Source organism: Aethina tumida, chromosome 5 (assembly GCF_024364675.1).
Source record: "Aethina tumida isolate Nest 87 chromosome 5, icAetTumi1.1, whole genome shotgun sequence".
Classification (NCBI taxonomy): domain Eukaryota; kingdom Metazoa; phylum Arthropoda; class Insecta; order Coleoptera; family Nitidulidae; genus Aethina; species Aethina tumida.
Window position 1 is genome coordinate 11,780,242 of NC_065439.1, and position 18,750 is coordinate 11,798,991.

The 18,750-nt window shown below is 29.6% G+C and overlaps 3 protein-coding genes across 3 annotated transcripts; 1 reads left to right on the top strand and 2 right to left on the bottom strand.

The window, feature by feature from the left end:
* Positions 1 to 979: 979 nt before the first annotated feature.
* On the bottom strand, positions 980 to 2,350 carry LOC109593893 (uncharacterized). The gene is made up of 6 exons (XM_020009022.2): positions 2,294 to 2,350; positions 2,009 to 2,206; positions 1,791 to 1,956; positions 1,607 to 1,736; positions 1,402 to 1,552; positions 980 to 1,353 (listed from the first exon to the last, which is right to left on the bottom strand). Exons 1-6 carry the CDS (start codon positions 2,314 to 2,316, stop codon positions 1,122 to 1,124), a joined length of 900 nt encoding a protein of 299 aa, XP_019864581.2. The 5' UTR covers positions 2,317 to 2,350; the 3' UTR covers positions 980 to 1,121.
* A 187-nt stretch (positions 2,351 to 2,537) lies between these two features.
* On the top strand, positions 2,538 to 3,317 carry LOC109593895 (transmembrane protein 17-like). The gene is made up of 4 exons (XM_020009024.2): positions 2,538 to 2,672; positions 2,724 to 2,827; positions 2,880 to 2,993; positions 3,046 to 3,317. Exons 1-4 carry the CDS (start codon positions 2,591 to 2,593, stop codon positions 3,295 to 3,297), a joined length of 552 nt encoding a protein of 183 aa, XP_019864583.1. The 5' UTR covers positions 2,538 to 2,590; the 3' UTR covers positions 3,298 to 3,317.
* LOC109593894 (uncharacterized) lies at positions 3,310 to 6,002 on the bottom strand. The gene is made up of 4 exons (XM_020009023.2): positions 5,958 to 6,002; positions 4,694 to 5,535; positions 3,949 to 4,284; positions 3,310 to 3,896 (listed from the first exon to the last, which is right to left on the bottom strand). The coding sequence occupies exons 1-4, from the start codon at positions 5,958 to 5,960 to the stop codon at positions 3,632 to 3,634; spliced, it is 1,446 nt and encodes a 481-aa protein (XP_019864582.2). The 5' UTR covers positions 5,961 to 6,002; the 3' UTR covers positions 3,310 to 3,631.
* Positions 6,003 to 18,750: the final 12,748 nt, after the last annotated feature.

Consider the following 18,750-nt stretch of genomic DNA (forward strand, 5'->3'; position numbering starts at 1 on the left):
ATAATTCTGTGAAAAATATAAAAATTAAGTATATTTATGAATTTATTTTTTTAAACCTAAACTAGGCTAAGGAATAACCTGTCTATAAGAGCATAAATTATTTTATTTTTCAACAATATTGGAATAGCAAACTATAGATTATAATAATATTACACTTCTACTAAAACTGATACTCGAATTATATTTGCTTCCACCAATTCACCATTCAATTCAGTACACTTTCTTCAATTACTCTGGGATAATTCTACAACAAACATATGCAAAATAAATACATTAAATTAAACGATGGATTGGTGGAAGCAAATCAAATTTGTATAAGTAATTAGTATATTCCAATTTTGTTGAAAAATAAGTTAAGTTCTATTATTTTTGACAATTTATTCCCTACCCTACTTGATAAAAAAATAAAATCATATGCAGAATACTATTTTTAATTTTGTCACAAAATTATACTTAATCTAGAGGTGTTTAATCCGTAGTGTAGTTAGATTTTTTATAAAAAAAATTGATAATATGATTTCTTCAATTTTCATACCTACAAAGTTACTCTGTTGGTTTTAGTTTTATTTTAAAAAAATGTGACATTTTGTCCACAAATACATATTTTCATGCTTTACAATTGACAAAAGTTTGTCAAAGTGGGAGGAAAAATAAAAATTTGGATATCCCGATTTCTAATGTTCATGATAATCATTGAAAACTACCCATCCACACGGTTCTATAGTCCAGTGTTTTGGAAGTCTTCAGTCCAAAAAAAAAAACATCCACTAACCTTTTTCCACAGTCCTTGAACTAATTTGACCATTTCCTCCAACACATTTATAACATAAAAATTCATAAATATTATATAATATATACTGACATCCAATTTTAATGGTACAGTTTACTACATTTTAATAAGTTACTATAATTAAGCACTCGAAGTATTTATTTATTTTTTTTTTGTTAAAATTAGTTCTTTAGTTACAAAACACGTTAATTATTTTTTGTTTTATTACTTTATTTGTAAAATTACAAAGAGTATTTCAAAGGAAAACCTACAGTTTTATCACATTCATAAATTTGTACCTAAAGACTATTAACATTAATATATTTAATAAATTAATTTTTAGCCATTTAGATCAACATAAATGCTGACTTAAGCTGGCTTCGATTTGGTCGTTGTACTCTTTTCGTTTTTCGTGTAAAAAGTCAACAGTTTGATTGGGAAAATTTTGTATTTTCTCTTGAAACCCCATCAATTGGGCTAGATTCAAACTGTCCTCCAGTTTGTCACAACACTTATTTAGAGTTGCAGTCTCGTCTAAGTTGTACAATTTTATTGCAGCTTTGTCGAACGTTTCTAGAATTTGCCTGAAACAGAAACGATTAGAGAAGACACAAGACAAAAAAAAATCGCACCTTTTTACATGGTCATTAGATAAATCTGGGCCAAAGATTTTGATGTATTCTAAATTGCTCATAAAATACATTGGCTTTGATTTAATTATCACCATTAACAACGCCGGGTAAATTTCGTCGTTGTTAATTATAGGAATATCATTATCTTTATCTACAAACTGAAGTTAGACGAAACTTTTACAGAATATTGCACTGCAATGTGTACCTGAATATTTTGAGATCATGGACACCAGAACTGACTTCAATTCGGCATACAACACATCAAAAGTAATGCACAGGCAGTTCAATTTTTGCAAGGGACTAGTGTATTCTTCTAAAATCGACAATTCGACCACCTAAAAAAACATCCGTATCTGTTTTGTATTAACTATATATCTTTAAACGTTTACAGCGGCAGGAAATTTAATGGCGTATTCCTCTTTCGATCCGAGTTGCATTAGTGAAACGTTGTTTATAGATAATCGTTTGCACTTCTCGAACAACAACGAGTCTTCTTTTAAATATGCTTCCTTTAAATAGTTGAGTATGAACGCGTTCATTTTATTGAACACGACACTGGAAAAGGTGACTTTAAAAACACTTTACATCAAATTCTTGTTTTACATACCAGTGAAAAGCGTTCCGGATTTGGATGTCATTACGATTTGGTGAAAATAATTGAATCAGTTTGTTGATCAGGTTGTTTATGTCGTTGTTCATCAAGGCAAAACTGTCTGTCGATTGAAACGGCCATTGTATTACGAATTCCTCAATTTCTTTCAGTATGTTTTTATTCTCGTGATGGTTTGTAATTATTTCTTCTGCCCTACAAAGAAATGGCAACGATTTATTATTTTGTATGCTTGATAAACATTATAATTAATTTATTCCTGTTTACAAGAAAACAACTTACTGATTTAATGTCGTAATATCCATATTTAGTAGATGGTTTTCACACGCAAAATAGTTACATTACGTCAAAAATGTCATTCTTATCTATTTGATAACTAATCTAATCAGTTTATATGTGCGAATATCAGAAAAATGTAAGTATTGTCTAACAATAAATAACTATATCAGATTTCTTACGTAATCGATTCATGTGGTGGTTTGTTTGTGTTACCATGGAATTCTCTCTGATACAAACAAATTTTAGAACGCCTCTTGTTTATTTGTGTTCTGTGTTTAGAAAGTGCAGTTAGCTGAAAACATGGATTGGAAAGGCACAGTTACTGCCGTTTCCGAAAATGTTTTCCCCGGTATTTCTAAGAAAATCGACGAAGAATTATATGGTGAGCGTTATTTTTGTTGAAAATTTTTCAATTAATTTATAACTATTTCAGGGTACGAAGTAATGTCGAATTTGCCTTTGCAAATGTCCCTTTACTTCAACGTGATATTTGCACCTTTGTGGTGTATTCTGATAATACTTTTTCTTAACGAAAATGTTGGTACTACCAAAGCCGCACAATTTCCTTTAATTTATTATCTATTTGCAGTTTCAATTATACACGGAATTATATAAATTCATAATAATAACAATCATCGTAACAATTTTCGCAATAGAAGTACTAAGACTGTATTTGGGATACGAAGGGAACCTAAAGGATAAAGTGGAGATATTACAATCAACAAGGCAAACGTACTAATAATTAATTGTTTTAGGTTCCTGAACTGGCAGGTTTTTGGATGTTGTCGGTTTTATTGCAGTTTCCACTGCAAATGTTTCTACTACTTAATCCGTTTTTCGGATTGAACGTTGTAGAAGTGGTGGCGCAAGGTTTGATGTGTTTGCTGCTGTGCTTGCAGCTGATTTTTGGCTATCTGGCTCTGAAATATACGGCATTGCAACAGGCTGCTTATTTCAGGATTATGAAGTGTAAAAATTTGGACACTTTTAAGTACAAAGTTAGTTAATAAAATGTGCTGGATTTGTGTATCATTAATTTATTGAAAATATCTACATACAAGTAGAAGAAATATTGAACGATGTATATTATATATGTATTAAGACGTTTTAACGAGCTAAAGCTAATCTCATCTCAAAAATATATTTTTCTATGTTTCTAAACCAATAAAATCGTATTGAAAACAGTATTTTAATGTATTTAATTCTGCAAATAAGCAAATAACGAGGAAGAGTTGAACCTACTCCTAAAATCACTCCGTTGAAGAAGAAGAATAAAACGTAAGTTTTTTATTCAAACATCTTCGTATATAATTTTGTCGACTACCCAATATTGAAAAACATTTAGATATTTTCTTTCAAAACGTTCCCGTGCGAGTCTTCAACGACTAAAAGAAAATTTGAATCGCACACGTCTATCGGACACTCTTGCAACGTGAAGAACGTCTTAAATATCTTCCCCTCGTAAGTCCAATCCATTAAGACGGTTTCGTTTTTCTGGTCCCTAATTTCGATCACTCTGATTCCTGCTGTTGACTTGATAAATTTCGACAATGGGTCGTAGGTCAATTTGTATTTGCCCGATTCGTCCTGATTCGTGTTGAACCACCTAAAAATATTAGAAACATGTTTTGTTGTGTTTTATTGTTATTTAAAAGTACCTATGATAAAATAGTAATACAGCACAGCTTTTGTTGAGATGTGTATCATCAGTCTCATCGTATTTCATAATAATACTGAAGTCCTTCTTTTTCGTCTCTTTCTTGAGCCTCTCCGATAATTTTTCTGATTCGAATTCCTCCTTGAATTCGATTTTGTTCTGGTAAGCTTTGGAAATGTCCTTAGACGAATTGCCTTCGATTACCGTGAACACTTTGTAGATGTCGTCGAATCCTCGGCCCATAATTCCTTCTTTCGTGTGGCCCAGGTTGAATGTGTGGTACAGTTCGTGCAAAACCGAACCCAAAGTTGTTGAGAAACACGCTCCGTATGTTCCTCTATAAAAACATCTTTTTTATTTTCTTTATACTGTATTATTTATATTTAGAGAAGGCAATCAAAAGCTGGTTTTAATTAATGTGATGATTGATCATATTGCCACACAATTTATCGTACGTGAGTTGAATAATATTGTTATAAATTATTATTAGGAAGAATGTATTTGTTCCAACTTCTTGTATTCATCCCTATACATTAGTTTTATACATCACGTTGAATTTTATCATCAACATATTGCAATTAAAATTCACATATATCGAAGATATGGACGTGTAAACTATAATGCTTCGATATATTAAAAGTTTATTATTTTGAGGAGCGTATATCTTATCTATCTTCTGAAATTCATCTTTTTACATTTAATTTAATAAATTCTGTGTCAATATGGAAGAATATAAAATAAATCACCTATAACAACTGTCATCTAAAAATTGAATCCTATCAACGGGAGTTGCATCCTCAAACTTATCGACAACATCCTCAAAACGTTCTGGCCAAGTGTGCAAACAGGCGGTGCCGAAAAGGGCCAAACCTCCACCACCTAGTGCGACATATCCATCAGTTATTCGCACCAGGTCGTCGTGGGTTTTCAACGACGAATTGTACTGGTCTCCATTATACCAACTGCATGACAAGAAGGCGAGATACTTCTTCTTGGTGTCGCCGATTGAGGAGTTCATGATCTCCCTGCCGAAATGCTCCCACAGTTGTTCGCCAGTCATTTTCCTAGCCTCCAGATAGTTCAAACCGCTTTGGAAGACGTCGCATTGTGGCTGGAGCTTGAAAGTTTTCCTTCCCAAGTTGTTCTCGTAGAGTTTCTCTGCAGTGACGCACTGCAGGAGTTTCGATGCCAACAATATTCTTTTGCATGCGCTTTCGATGGTGTTGTTCTCCTGTTTGGGCGCTTGAAATTTTCCGTCGTGTCCTTGGCAAACTATGTACAAAGGTTGGACACTATAGACGGACTTATTGTCTTGATAATTCAAAATAAACCTGACGGATTTTGAACAGTAGGTCAAGCTTAATTCGTTTTGGCCGTGTTGAAGTTCGAGAATAAATTTGAATTTGTTGTTGATGATTTTAGCACGTTTCGATGAGGTATTGTTGTTAGTGAGACGGACGTATTCGTCTACGACTAGACAAGTCGGAGAGCCTTCTTGGTCTATCGTTCCGATAAGTTTTATTATTGGGTAGGAGACGGATTCTTCGTTTTTGAAATTGCTGATTTTTATGAGGTGGCTACAATCATTCTAGAAAATAAATACTCAATTAGAATTCATATATTGAATATTGGTTGCTTAGATATGTTTCTATTGTTTAGATCTGTTTAGAGAGTGGTTTAAGTATTTTAAAAAAAAATAGTACTACCGCATACTAGAAGTATGTGTTTAAATTAGAAATTAATACAGAGCCATCTCTCTATATATTTCGTAAAAATATAGTTTCCTGTTTTGGTTGTCGTCTATATTACTAGACTTGCCACAAGGTGGCGCTGGGCGTATTAAACCTGACAAAATTTTTACTTTCGCCTACTATTCGATATGCAAATATACATAACCTAACTTAACAAAATTCGTAAACGTTCGAATCGTCTACGATAATGGCAATATTATAAAAACATGCAGAAACGTGTCTGAACTTAAAATTAGTTATTTATTGGGATTTATTTTACCATGGTTTTTGTGTGCGAGGAATTAACTAACACAATAACGAAAGGGTGAATGTGAAACACACTAAATTCATGGCGGGGGTTTCAAATAAAATTTGGGAGGGTTAAATAATTTATAAATATATTCGTTGACGAAAACGGAAACAATAAAACACCTGTTAAATAATTCATAGTGGAATTGATAGTGTTAATTAAATTTATTAAGACATATGTAAAATTTGATGAACAGACCGAATAAAAATTTAAATGGTTATAAGTTAAAAGTTGACTTGATAAAAATTGAATTAAATTAATTTTGTCTTCAAGCTAAAAGTTCAATAAAGTTCAACAACGCCGAAGCTAATTAAATTCAAGGTACTGTATTAATTATCACTGCGAATAACATATTTATTTAATATTATCATTTTATTTTGACTACATTGAATTAATAAATTACATTCTAATATAATTACGAATAATCTCTGAATACATTTGTTTTTTTAAGTGTTTTTCGATTTCAGCTGTCGCAAATCATTATTTTTTTGTTCTTAAATTAAAAATCAAAAAAGCGACAAGAATTCTTGATTGACATTATTGCAACAATCTCTTGATATTCAAACGTCGGATTTTGATTCGACCTTTAATTCTTCGATTCAGTTTAAACACGGTCACGGCTGTCTCCGTAATTAGCGATAAAGCCGATCGAAAAAATTAAAAATGGAAAACGAAAATCGATCGACGCCGGATCCGTCATGTTCTAATGAAAGTATCGGTGGGCCACCTTTACACACGCCGTCTGACATTGAAGGCGGACGGTTTGCGTAATCCGTGCACACACTCTATGTACTTTGAAAAATTTAGTAACAGCTCGTCGCCAAATCAGGTCAATCGATTCCTTCCTCGGACCTTGACACACACAACTATCCAACTATCTTTTGTCATCTAACTAGATATATGGCCTGGTCAAAATTTTCGTCACTTCTTTCACGTACGGCATATTCCATCAAACCTATCGGACGATTCCAGTCGTTATTTAAATTTAAAATATACTTGTTTCTAAACAATTTTGAATTTTTAAGGTGAATTACATCCCAAATGATCGCAGAAAGTGTTTTTTTTACCAAAGGAGATTCGGATGAAGCCTCGTCAGTGTTTGTGGTGTATTAGTTTTATATATGGTGAAGTTAAATAGTTGGGGAATTTGTTAACTTTAGTTATGGGAGGGACTGATTAGTAATCGAAAGACTTTTTAATTTCTTATTTGATTATGTAAAAATATCTAGGTAGTTGCATTTTAAAATAGATATTAAAGTTACAAATTTATACACAATCGAACTTCGATAACTCGAACTATGATTTGCCTAAAAAAAATTCGAGTTATCAAGACTTCAAGTTATTATATAAAATACATACATAGAAAGTTATAACTGTGTATATGTCATGTACGTATGAGTTAAGCTAGATGTTACAAAAGATACTGCTAAAATACACTATTTATCAAAAATAACATTTTGAAACCTATAAAATATGTAATACGTAATACAATTATTATTACCATTATTATGTATTATATTATGTAAAATTTTTATTTTAATGCAGATATTTGTGCTTGACGAAATGATTTTTATTTTCATTTTATAAAAAAGCTGCGATTTTACCATTTCAATAGCTTTTTTTTATATTTTTTTATAAGGGGAAAGTCAGAGACAGAAAACCCCCCCGGGTACCGATCCTAAAGATCACAACCCAGATGGATAACGCATACGTGTAAACGTATGCGGGTAAGCTGAACCAGAAGACTAAAGCTGACGTAGACGCCAGCCCACTGTCAACTGGTTCGAGAAGAACAAGTCCAATCTGAAGAAGATCGGAGATCTTCCTGGGGATGGATTGGACTTGCAGGTGTTGGATCCGTTAGCTCCCCACTACCACTGGCTTGTGGAGCGGTCTGAGCCCCAAGACCACGACAAGGTGGATCCGTCCTGGGGATTTCAATAGCTTTGTCAACATTTTTACCATAGTAGGGGTAATCTTTAAGACATTTAATTGGAAAACCCCTTAGTAAAAGTAAGTACTATCATTTAAATTCAAATATTTTGCCCTGGACGAATTATCAAAAATTATTGAAGTTCGACTTATACAAGTTCGACTATAATTTATTATGTTTTACTGAAATGCAGTTTAACTTCGATTAGTCAAGTGGTTGGCAATAGAGTTAAGAAAAAATATTTGTAATTTTTATTTAATAATTCCAATTTGTACAACTAGAATGTCTTGATAAATGGAATAGACTATTTGGCACTAAATTCCACTCAAATTATTGAAAGACCCCTAATTCCGTTGTAAACCGTTTGATTTTGATGAGTTGTTCACCATCTTTATTTAAGTAATAATTGAGAATAGGTTAATTTTTTGAAAAAAATCTCTCAAGAATATCAATATAATAAAAGGCGTCAATTTTATAAAGTGGTCATATTAGTTCCTCTAATGACTTATAAAAAAGTGGTATGTAATATTTTAATAATATAGAAAATAGTAAAATTCTTTTGAAAATGAATTTATCCCTTCTATTCAATCAAACTGCGTTTTATCTTTTTCCATGTGTAGTTTGTGATAATTAATTTTTTTCTGGTAAGAAATAGTTTAGATATTAAAATTTGAATTTATTTTTACTATGATATTTTTTAAACATTGACATGAATTTTTTAAACAATATTTCAAGTATAAAAAAATTCATTTTACATAGAATTTTATGTACATATAAAAATGTGAAAATGTACGATGTATCACAGTTAAAATCACAAAGTTAATGTCACTTCTGGTAAAAAGCACAATTTAATTTTAAAGGTTTATAAGGCATAATCAAAAAACATATTCGCTTCTTGTAATTTACCCATATTCAAGCCATATTCTTTTTAGGGAAAAAAACTCATTTTGAGACAATTTTTTGTCTAATTTTTGACACCAAATTTTAATAAAAATATTCTGTAAAAACAAAAATTTCCACAAAGAACCCAAAAAAATTTTGTGTTCAAAAATAAATTAATTATTTAAATGATTATCTTTAATCGGTAAATTATAAAGAAAAATTGAATTTTTCAGATGACATGTTGAAGATATGAGTCTTAATGAGTCAAAATTTTTTCCTTGTAAGAAATAGTTTAATTACTAAATTTACTAATTTTTAAACAATATTTCAAGTATACATGTATTCATTTTACTAGGAATTTTATGTATATCGACATGGATTTTTTAAACAATATTTCAAATATACAAAAATTTATTTTACTCAGAATTGTATGTACATATTAAAAATGTGAAAATATGCGAAGATCGCAGTTAAAATCAGTTCTGGTAAAAAGCACAAATTAATTTTAAAAATTTATAAGGCATAATCCAAAACTCATTTTGAGACAATTTTTGACCCTTTGTGGTAAAAAGTAGTTCATTACAAACATTTTAAAAAAGAACGGTCCAAAATAACATAATTCTATAAAAATATTCTATAAAACCAAAAAATTTCCACAAGTGACTAAAAAAAAATTTGTGTACAAAAATAAATATGTGTCAAATGAAATTATTCATGAAAATTTCCATAGAGAAACAGAATGGACTGGTTGATTTGATTCAATCGAAAAGTCCCATCATCGCGAAACCAGAAACTACGATTTAAAACGTAGTAATAGATAATAGACAAGAACGGATTAATCTGGTTGCGAGAGAAAGGTTATCGGATTCGGTTTCGAATAGTGCAACAGTGCGTTTTCGAAAGACGCACAATCGTAAATCGTCAAAGACATTTTCGATTATCGAATATTATTGTTTTGCAGTTGCATCGAACGTAAACATTATTGTTGGTGTTTGTGCGTTATGCTCTTTTTATCGCGTTGTTGTTGTTTGTAATTGTCCGGAAAAAACTGGATGGGTTTTTAGCGATTTCGAAATGTTACTGTCGGTTATGTTGTGAGCATACCTGAGGTTTTTAAGATGGAATCAGATCAATGGGTCAGGGGTAGGAGCGTAGTCAATGTCACACGGATCTTTCGAAGTAAACTAAAAGCAAAATACATAAATAAGCGATAAAACACGCGAGAGAAAAATATCGGTATTAAATTTTTTTCTTCGCGTATTAACATACAATTTATGTTTGTATTGGTGAATTAACATCGCAAGGTTAATGTATTAATTAAAACGTGTTAATTAGTCGAGATGTAATTGCACCAATTAACATTCCCGGCACCTTTTTTATTTTTTGTTTTCGTATTGTTTATTGCGTTCCTAATAATAAGGGGGATCAGACAAATTGCGGTGCAATGACTTTTCTAGTTGCACGCGTCCATTATCTGTTTGATTGATTGATTGGACGCGTAATATATATTTTGTTTATCGGTCGTAAAAAAATACGTTCTAAAATTAGAATTGTTTAAACAGTTGGCGCCTATTTTGTAAATTAATTCTAGGTCAAAAATGTCGACTAGAAAAAGGCGGTGTATTATTAGTGTTTCATTATGTTAAGAGTGTATGGAAAAGATCTCCTTAAACTTGACAAATGGTAAAATTTGTCGATTGCGCAAGACCCGATGTTAAAATCTCGACGAATAATTTATAATTTTAAGTAGTCGCGTACAAAATGCCAAGGTTATGCGTCTAGTATCAAAGAAATTTTGTTAATATTTTTTGAAATGCTGCAGTTGGGCAACAATAGATCGAATTTTGAAGGTTGCTGTTACATGTCTGGTTTTCCACGATCGAAACTATACGTGGAATATACAGTAGTGGCCATAATTATAGGAATTTTGCTACTGAAATATAATTTTATTCTTTAAAAAACTACTGTATATTGTTGATTTTTCATTAAACGTTTAAAGACATCATTTTGGAAGATTCAATTATCGGTTTTAGAAAAATATTCTACCAAATTTTTTTTTTGTATCGTGTGTTTTTTATTCCTTTCTGTTTCAGCTAAAACAAAATTGTGCAACTTAAAGTTTTAAACTTTAAATAAGTGCTGTGGCAAATTAGTCTAGCCCAATTGATGAGGTTTTAAGAGGGAAATTTTTTTTTTTCTTAGTCAAACACACAAACAAAAAGAATGTAATGACTAAATCGGAATTATTTTAGTTTATGTCAGCATTTTTGTAAACCAAAACATTAAGGTATTTTTCGATTAATGTATAATGATTAATTTACTATTTATATTAATGTTAATTAAGTTACTGTTTTACACATTTATAAATTTAATAATGTATTTTCTTTGAGATACTAAATTCTCTGAGATAATAAATGTCAAAAAACAGCAATTTATTAAAATATATTAAAAATATGTGTTGTAGTATTTAAATTGGATATAACTATACAGGGTGATTCACCCAACATATCCATTAGAAATTTACGGTGAACGAAAAAAGGTATTGATTTGAAATATTTATAGCAATTACAACTTGACTTGAACTACTTTTTTAATTTATTTTTGAACAAAATTTAACTTCCGGCTATGCCTTTAATATTTTTAATGAAATACCCTATATATTTTTGAATTTTTTAATTCTACATTTAATTAAAATGGCTATAATATTGTTATATACCTAAATCTAATAGTTTTTGAGTTATTAATCTTTTTTCAAAAATTTGGACAGATTGATGGTCTAACTAAAATGTCTGTAAAGCTACCAATAAAGTTTACTTTTGGCATACATGGTTAAAGAACCTTCATATAAGAAGTCTTTATTAGTATCCCTAAATTTTATACTTACTTACGTTTAATTTTGTGCATCTTAAGAAATCAATAATTTTACAATAAAAGAGAAAATAAATATCAAAAATCCGCAATTTATTAAAATATATTAAAAACATGTGTTGTAGTATTTAAACTGGATGTCACTATACCGGGTGATTCTTCCAACATATAATAATAATATAATTTTTATAGCAATTATAACTTGACTTAAACTACATTTTAATTTATTTTGAATATAAGTTTATTTTTGGCATACATGGATAAAGAACCTTCATGTAAGAAGTCTTTATTAGTATTCCTAAATTTGATACAGGGTGTTCATTACTTTCGTTTAATTTTGTGCATCTTAAGAAATCACTAATTTTTGTTATTTTCTAAGGAATCATGTTTATGTTTTAGCATAATTAATGGGATTGGTTGAAAGATTGAAGTATCAATAATTAATTAGTTTTGTCTGTCTCTAGGAGAGATGAAAGAAGATCGAAATTATAAAAGAGAAATTATATAATACAAAGTATCAATGTTACATATTTAGTCAATAAAAATTCCTTTCAAGCTTGTTGCATCAACACAATTCAAAAAACATATTACAGAATTTTTAGAGGACAGTACAAAACAACCTTAGTAAATTAATATTATTTTAACATTTCCCATTAAATAAAACAGTAACGATGATAATATTAAAAAAGTTGCTATAATAATGATCAGTACTGTAGGTGTTAATAAAACGCAACGCGGACAACCTCATTGCGAATTGAAAAAGGCGTGCGACGGTTTTTGAAAAATAATTACGCCTCCCCAAGGCTTTCCACTCAATAAAGTATATTAAAACCAGTGAACTCCGTTGAACTGTGTATCGACTACAAATAAATATCGATAATTATTACAGAAATGACAACATTATTACATATGCATTCAAATTTTTACAATTACGACACCACTTTTATATCAATCTAGTTCAGTACAATTAATTAATCAGTGACGTCATCTCATTCCGAACGATCTGTTTGTTGATTTGTTTGTCATTATTTTATTAATCCGTCCGATTGGGGCGCCCGAATTAATGAAAATAGAAGGCGCAATTAAAATTCATTAATCACGATTCGCAACAACGAAAATTGAATCGAAGGTTGTTTTACTTGAAACAGGTTGAATTTTGGCTGGTTTTTTTTTAAACGTGCGCATTGTTAAACTACTCCATTCCGTCCGTCGTCTCACCTTGACTGTCGTGCTATTCTAAAATTGTTAATTTACAATAGTGACACAATTTTTTCGGTTTTGCAATTCAACCTACTTACTGTCGAACACACGCACTTTTTTATTTCGACTCGAGCGGAAAACGAGTTCTACACAAAAATATTATTTTGTTTATTTTATTTATTACTAATATTGATTTAAAAATTGTGCATCAATACTAAATTTTTATGCTACTTCAAAAATAATTTTGTTTGTTGATTTCAATTGTTTGAATTAATCGTTAGTAAAATTATTTGTAGGCAATAATTTCGTTAATTTTGAAGGCGCATCCGCCAAAATTTTAAACGACCTTTTGCTGTATTGTTTAACGCACTTTTGTAGATATTAAAACAAAACAAATCTTATAAAATAACAATAATATTTATATGATAAATTAATTCTTGTAATATGCGGTTGTATAACGTAGACTTTATTCCATTACACCAAAACAATTCTGAAAAATTGTTTGAAAAAACAAATCTTAACAACAATGAAGATTTCCGAGTAAAAAGGTCGCGAACCTGTTTCTATCTAGTGTATTTTTTTTTGTTTGTACAATGTCAATGTTAATTGTCTTAATTGTTTCTGTTTGCGGGGCGATCAAAGAAATTTATCAGCACTTGATTGATTGTAATTGAAAGTGATAAAATTAATACGTTTTATAATAAACTCTTACGCAAATAAATAATTAACACTAGTTTAAAGATTTAGATAAATTTTTTAAAGGAAAAATTGTTTGAAAAACAAATGTTAAAAACAATGAAAATTTTCAAGTAAAAAGGTCCCGAACCTATTTCTATCTAGTGTAAATTTTGTTTGATTTTACAATGTCAATGTTAGTTGCCTGAATTGTTTCTGTTTGCGGGACGATCAAAGAAATTTATCAGCAGTCGATTAATTGTAATAGAAAGTGATAAAATTAATACAGTTTATAATATACTTTTACGTAATAATTTATCCTACTTTAAAGATTTGAATAAACACAAGTCAAAAATATTTTATAAAGTAACTCTTCGATTTTTAATCAAATTGATGAGAAACAGGAAGTCGAATATTTTAAACTATTATACGACTCCATAATTATAATATAAATATGACTTTGAGTTTGAATTGAATATAAAAATATTTCCTATTTTATAAATTGAGTATTAAGTATTAAGAATCACAGAAAATGGACCTAAAAATACATTTTTTACTGGATTTTATTGAGGGCGTTTCTAAAAATACATTTAATTGACAAAACCAATTCATTACCTGACAAAAATCATCACATGGACAATTAGTTTTATAAACATTACGTAGAATAGGCAATTTTGTTTCTTTTTTTAAGTTAGACTATATTATTGAAATATATCCAAATATAATTTTGTTACCATTGGAATGCAATTTATTAAAATGTATTAAAAATATGTGTTACAGTACTTAAACTGGATGTCACTACACAGAGTCGCCCAACATATCCAACATAAAATGTATTGATTTGAAATTTTTATACCAATTACAACTTGAACTGAACTACTTTTTTAATTTATTTTGAACAAAATTTAATTTCCGATTTCGCCTTTATTGTTTTTAATGAAATACCCCATATATTTTTGAATTTTTAAATTCTACATGTAATTAAAATGGCTCTATTATGTCATATACCTAAACCTAATAGTTTTTGAGTTATTAAAGTTTTTCCAAAAAATTAGAGAGATTGATGGTCTAACTAAAATTTTATACTTACGTTTAATTTTGTGTATCTTAAGAAATCAATAAATTTACAACAAAAGAGAAAATAATAAATGTAATTTTTTTATCATTTTAAAGCATAGAGACAAATGGTTTCAAAAACGGCATTTCTGTTGTATTATTTTTAAATTTTTGGTATTAGTTTTATGTATAGGAAATGCTTATAGCAATCGAAAGGTTTTTTAATATTCAATAAAACATACAGTATTGAAAGAGTTTGATCCATCTGAATCCTGAAAGTGACCCACTGTGGGACAGACTTCTACTGTCTCTGTCGTGCGTGATATCTCTCCCTTGTTTCAGACGGGTCAAATGCTTTTCTTACTGCATATGGTTTCTCATAAAAATAATAATTGGAAGATGCATAAAATTAAATGAAAATGACAAACATCCCGTATAAAATTTGGCCGTATTAATAGCTCCTTATCTATGGTGTTTACCAAAAATAAACTAGTATCAAAATTGGTCGCTTTACATACATTTTAGTTATATCAATATTTAGAAAAAAATTAATGTTCAAATACTATTGGATTTAGCTATAGGACATGGTGGAATCATTTCATTTAAAATTCCATGTAGAATTTAAAAATTTAAAAATATACAGGGCATATATTTAAAATAATAAAGCTGATGTCATTTCTGGTGAAACCGGAAATGAAATTTTGTTCAAAATAAATCAGGAAAGTCCTTCAAGTCAAATTATAATTGCTATGAAATTTTTAAATCAATACCTTTATCTGTTCTCCATAATCTTCTAATGAATAAGTTAAATGATTCACCCTGGTCAACAAAAAAAGAGTTCCAAGTAAATTAAGGGTCGTTTCTAGCTTTAGATTTTGGTATCCTTACATTGCACTATTTTATTTTCATTTTTATGGAAAATATGAAGATTTTGTGCAGAAATTAAATCAAATTATTATACGATCTTGGTTGTTATTTAAGGATGTTGTTTATATGTATGAAAATGTCAACAAAGCTATTCTGGAATGGTTTAATTATGTTTTTTAAATGAAAATAAAAATTCTTTCATCAATCACAAATAACTGACTTTTTTTGTATTAAAATAAAAACTTTACATAATATAATACATAAGAATAATAATAATAATATTGATTGTATTATTACTACTTATTTTACAGCTTTCAAAATGTTATTTTTTATAAGTAGTATACTTCAGTAGTATCTTTTGTAATATAGCTTAAATCATATTTATATGATAAATGCACATTTATAACTTTCTGTGTATACATTTTATTTATTAAGTCGAAGACTTAATAACTCGATTCTTTGCAAATCATGGTACGACTTACTGAAGTTGAACTGTATATAGGGTGTTTCATAACTTATCCGAAATTTGTTAGCCAGATATGCACTTCTAAATAATAAGTCGATTTCTGAAAAAAAATTGTAATAAAAGTTAACATATATATATATATATATATATATATATATATATATATATATATATATAAAATAAATAAATAAATAAATAATACGTACGTAATTGTTAAGAATTTACTACTACGAATATATATATATATATATATATATATATATATATATATATATATAATAAATAAATAATACGTAAGTAATTGTTAAAAATTTACTACTACAAAGATGTTGGTGGCAATAACTACATTTTTTGCACTCTCATCTAGAAATAAGGAATCAGTATTATTGAAAAGGAGGCATGTGAAGTAATCATTACTAGAAGGACACACTTTTCAAAATGAAGAACATAACTACAATATTTTAAATTAAAAATAAAAGCTCGTGTGTAATAATGTAAAAAAGAAGAAAAATTGTTCATATAATTTAACATAAAATCTATAAAAACTATAACATTCTTTTTCGGTTAAATGTTTGTATGTATCAAATGCATGATACTAGATATAATACTACCAAATTCCAAAAAGATTTAATTTGTTTGGTATTCTGAATTTCTTGTAGGATGAAATATGATAAAAAGACAAAAAAAAACAAATATTTTATTTTTATATACAATTTTTCATAGTTACTGAATTACTACTAAAATGTTCTCCTTCTTCTAAAAACAAAAATGGAGCAAATTTTATTTCAGACATACCAATTTGTACGTACTACAATTTTCATAAATAATATTTTTTTTGAATATTTTTATACTTGTACATTGAAAACTCTTTCTTAAAAAATGTGTTACAGAGAATGCGAGTGAAATTTCTAGGTATAGACTTGTAGTATAATTATTTTGTTTCATTTTATATATGATTTTGTTTTAAATCTGAAATAAATCAAATAAGACTCGATTTTATTTATTAAAATCAATTTTATTTTATTTTAACGGTGAGTAAAAAAGAACGGTGATGGTAGTAGTAGTAATAAAAACGAATACATATGTAATTACAACGTTTCGAACGCGTTCCGTTATTTACTAGATGGAATGCATATTCATAAATCCGAGTATGCACTTGATGACATTGAAATTTATTTTTAGTTCCCGGTTTCTAAACGTATCTAAAACGTCTACGTACAAACTAACTAATCGTAAGTCTAACGAACCGACTTTAAAGGTCTCACTTGCGAGAAGGTGGAATTAGTCCTTGTGTTCGAAAGTTAATAACCTGCATGGAATTTTGCATAATCGTCAATCGAATCAATTATCATTTTTTATTTGTTTATCTTTTTATTGAGAAAATTAACGACCACGTGTCGGACAAATTGGGTCTCCTCCTGAGATTCAGCGACCGAAAGGATTCGTCGCACCGAGTCGAGATAAAAATTTAGTAAACAATAATTACAAATAATCACCATTCGTCGTACAACAATTGTTGACACATTGCAAATGGTTATTGACACCGGTTTCCGTGTTCTGTGTGGCCAAGGTCTTTTTGCAATAAGGTCGAATTCCGGTGCGCCTATGATAAACAAACTGGGCGGGAAAGTGCGCCACGCTAAATCACCATACCCGAAATATCCCACCCGGACCCGGAAGTCCAACCGCGGCGCCGCGTCGTCGTTCTTCCGCGTCATCGACGCCTCCGTGAAACCGATGGACGAATCGAAAAATTCGATCAGAGATTTCAACGCACGATAAGAACTGAATCCTTTTGTCCAATCGGTTTTCAGGCTTTTCAGTGGCCGAAGTCGTAATGCGGGTGGGAAAAACGTTTGTGGGAGGTCAAAGACACTTGTCGAGACGATGCGTAGTAACGTCGCCCTTTTATCCGGCCTCAAAAAGGGTCTTTGACTCCCTTCGGGTAATTTCCGAGAATCGAATCGAGAAATTTCTCTAAACGGTCTGATCAATGGGAACGGAAAAAAATGCACCCCGTGAGATTTCCGACGAATGCGGTCGGGCGGCGGAGGTTGGGCCCTTTGTGAACTTTCTAGAAGCGTAAAAATCAACGACTCAACAAAAAATAGATTACACGACACGATTACTATTATACATGAGTTGAAAATAAACTTTCTCATAATAAAATTTATCGTTGAATTCGAAAATGTTAGTTTTTTTTTTAAGTAGCCTCATATTCCTCAAATTGGGGTGAATAAATAGAATCAACTTTTGTTTATCTTGAATTGCTGTATAATGTAAGGTGAATATACAAAAGTAGTGAAAAATCAATTTTTAATAAAATAATGGAAGGATTTCTGATTCTTTTTCTGGTTGAATAGATAGATGTTAATAATATTTACGAAAAGAAAGTGGAAAAACTACAATTAAAAATATAAACTAGATAGAAAAGCGTTTTCTAGTATGTACAAGATGTCAACATTAGTTTTTATTCCATTCACTCATTTCCAGGGTAAATATAGAAAAACCAACAAGTTTCTGAAATATTTTGAAATTTATATTTGAAAAGGAAAAGCTTTCTACAGATACATATTTATTTATCGTAAAGTAGCATATATTGCCTAACAACAAATAAAATAGAATAAAATAGAATGAAAGAGACACACTTAAGTAAATTATTATCTATCTGTTCTTAAATACTCCTTACTGTCAAAGACAACCAACCAATTTAAAATGGAGGATAAAAATAGAGTATTTGCTTTTCATATACTGTGCCCGAAATTTGTCTAATCTAAATGGATGGATTAAGCTTCTAAATAGTGAATTCTATAGTT

Excerpts from the sequence above, each read along its gene's own strand:
- LOC109593893 (XM_020009022.2), bottom strand. The coding sequence starts at position 2,316 with ATGGATATTACGACATTAAATCA. Across the intron at positions 1,553-1,606 it reads CATGATCTCAAAATATTCAG|ATAAAGATAATGATATTCCT; the intron begins GTACACATTGCA and ends TTCAGTTTGTAG. Across the intron at positions 1,354-1,401 it reads TCTAATGACCATGTAAAAAG|GCAAATTCTAGAAACGTTCG; the intron begins GTGCGATTTTTT and ends TTTCTGTTTCAG.
- LOC109593895 (XM_020009024.2), top strand. The coding sequence starts at position 2,591 with ATGGATTGGAAAGGCACAGTTACTGCCGTTTCCGAAAATGTTTTCCCC. Across the intron at positions 2,828-2,879 it reads TACTTTTTCTTAACGAAAAT|TTTCAATTATACACGGAATT; the intron begins GTTGGTACTACC and ends ATCTATTTGCAG. Across the intron at positions 2,994-3,045 it reads AAGGGAACCTAAAGGATAAA|GTTCCTGAACTGGCAGGTTT; the intron begins GTGGAGATATTA and ends TAATTGTTTTAG.
- LOC109593894 (XM_020009023.2), bottom strand. Across the intron at positions 4,285-4,693 it reads TTAGATGACAGTTGTTATAG|AGGAACATACGGAGCGTGTT; the intron begins GTGATTTATTTT and ends ATGTTTTTATAG. Across the intron at positions 3,897-3,948 it reads GTATTACTATTTTATCATAG|GTGGTTCAACACGAATCAGG; the intron begins GTACTTTTAAAT and ends TAATATTTTTAG.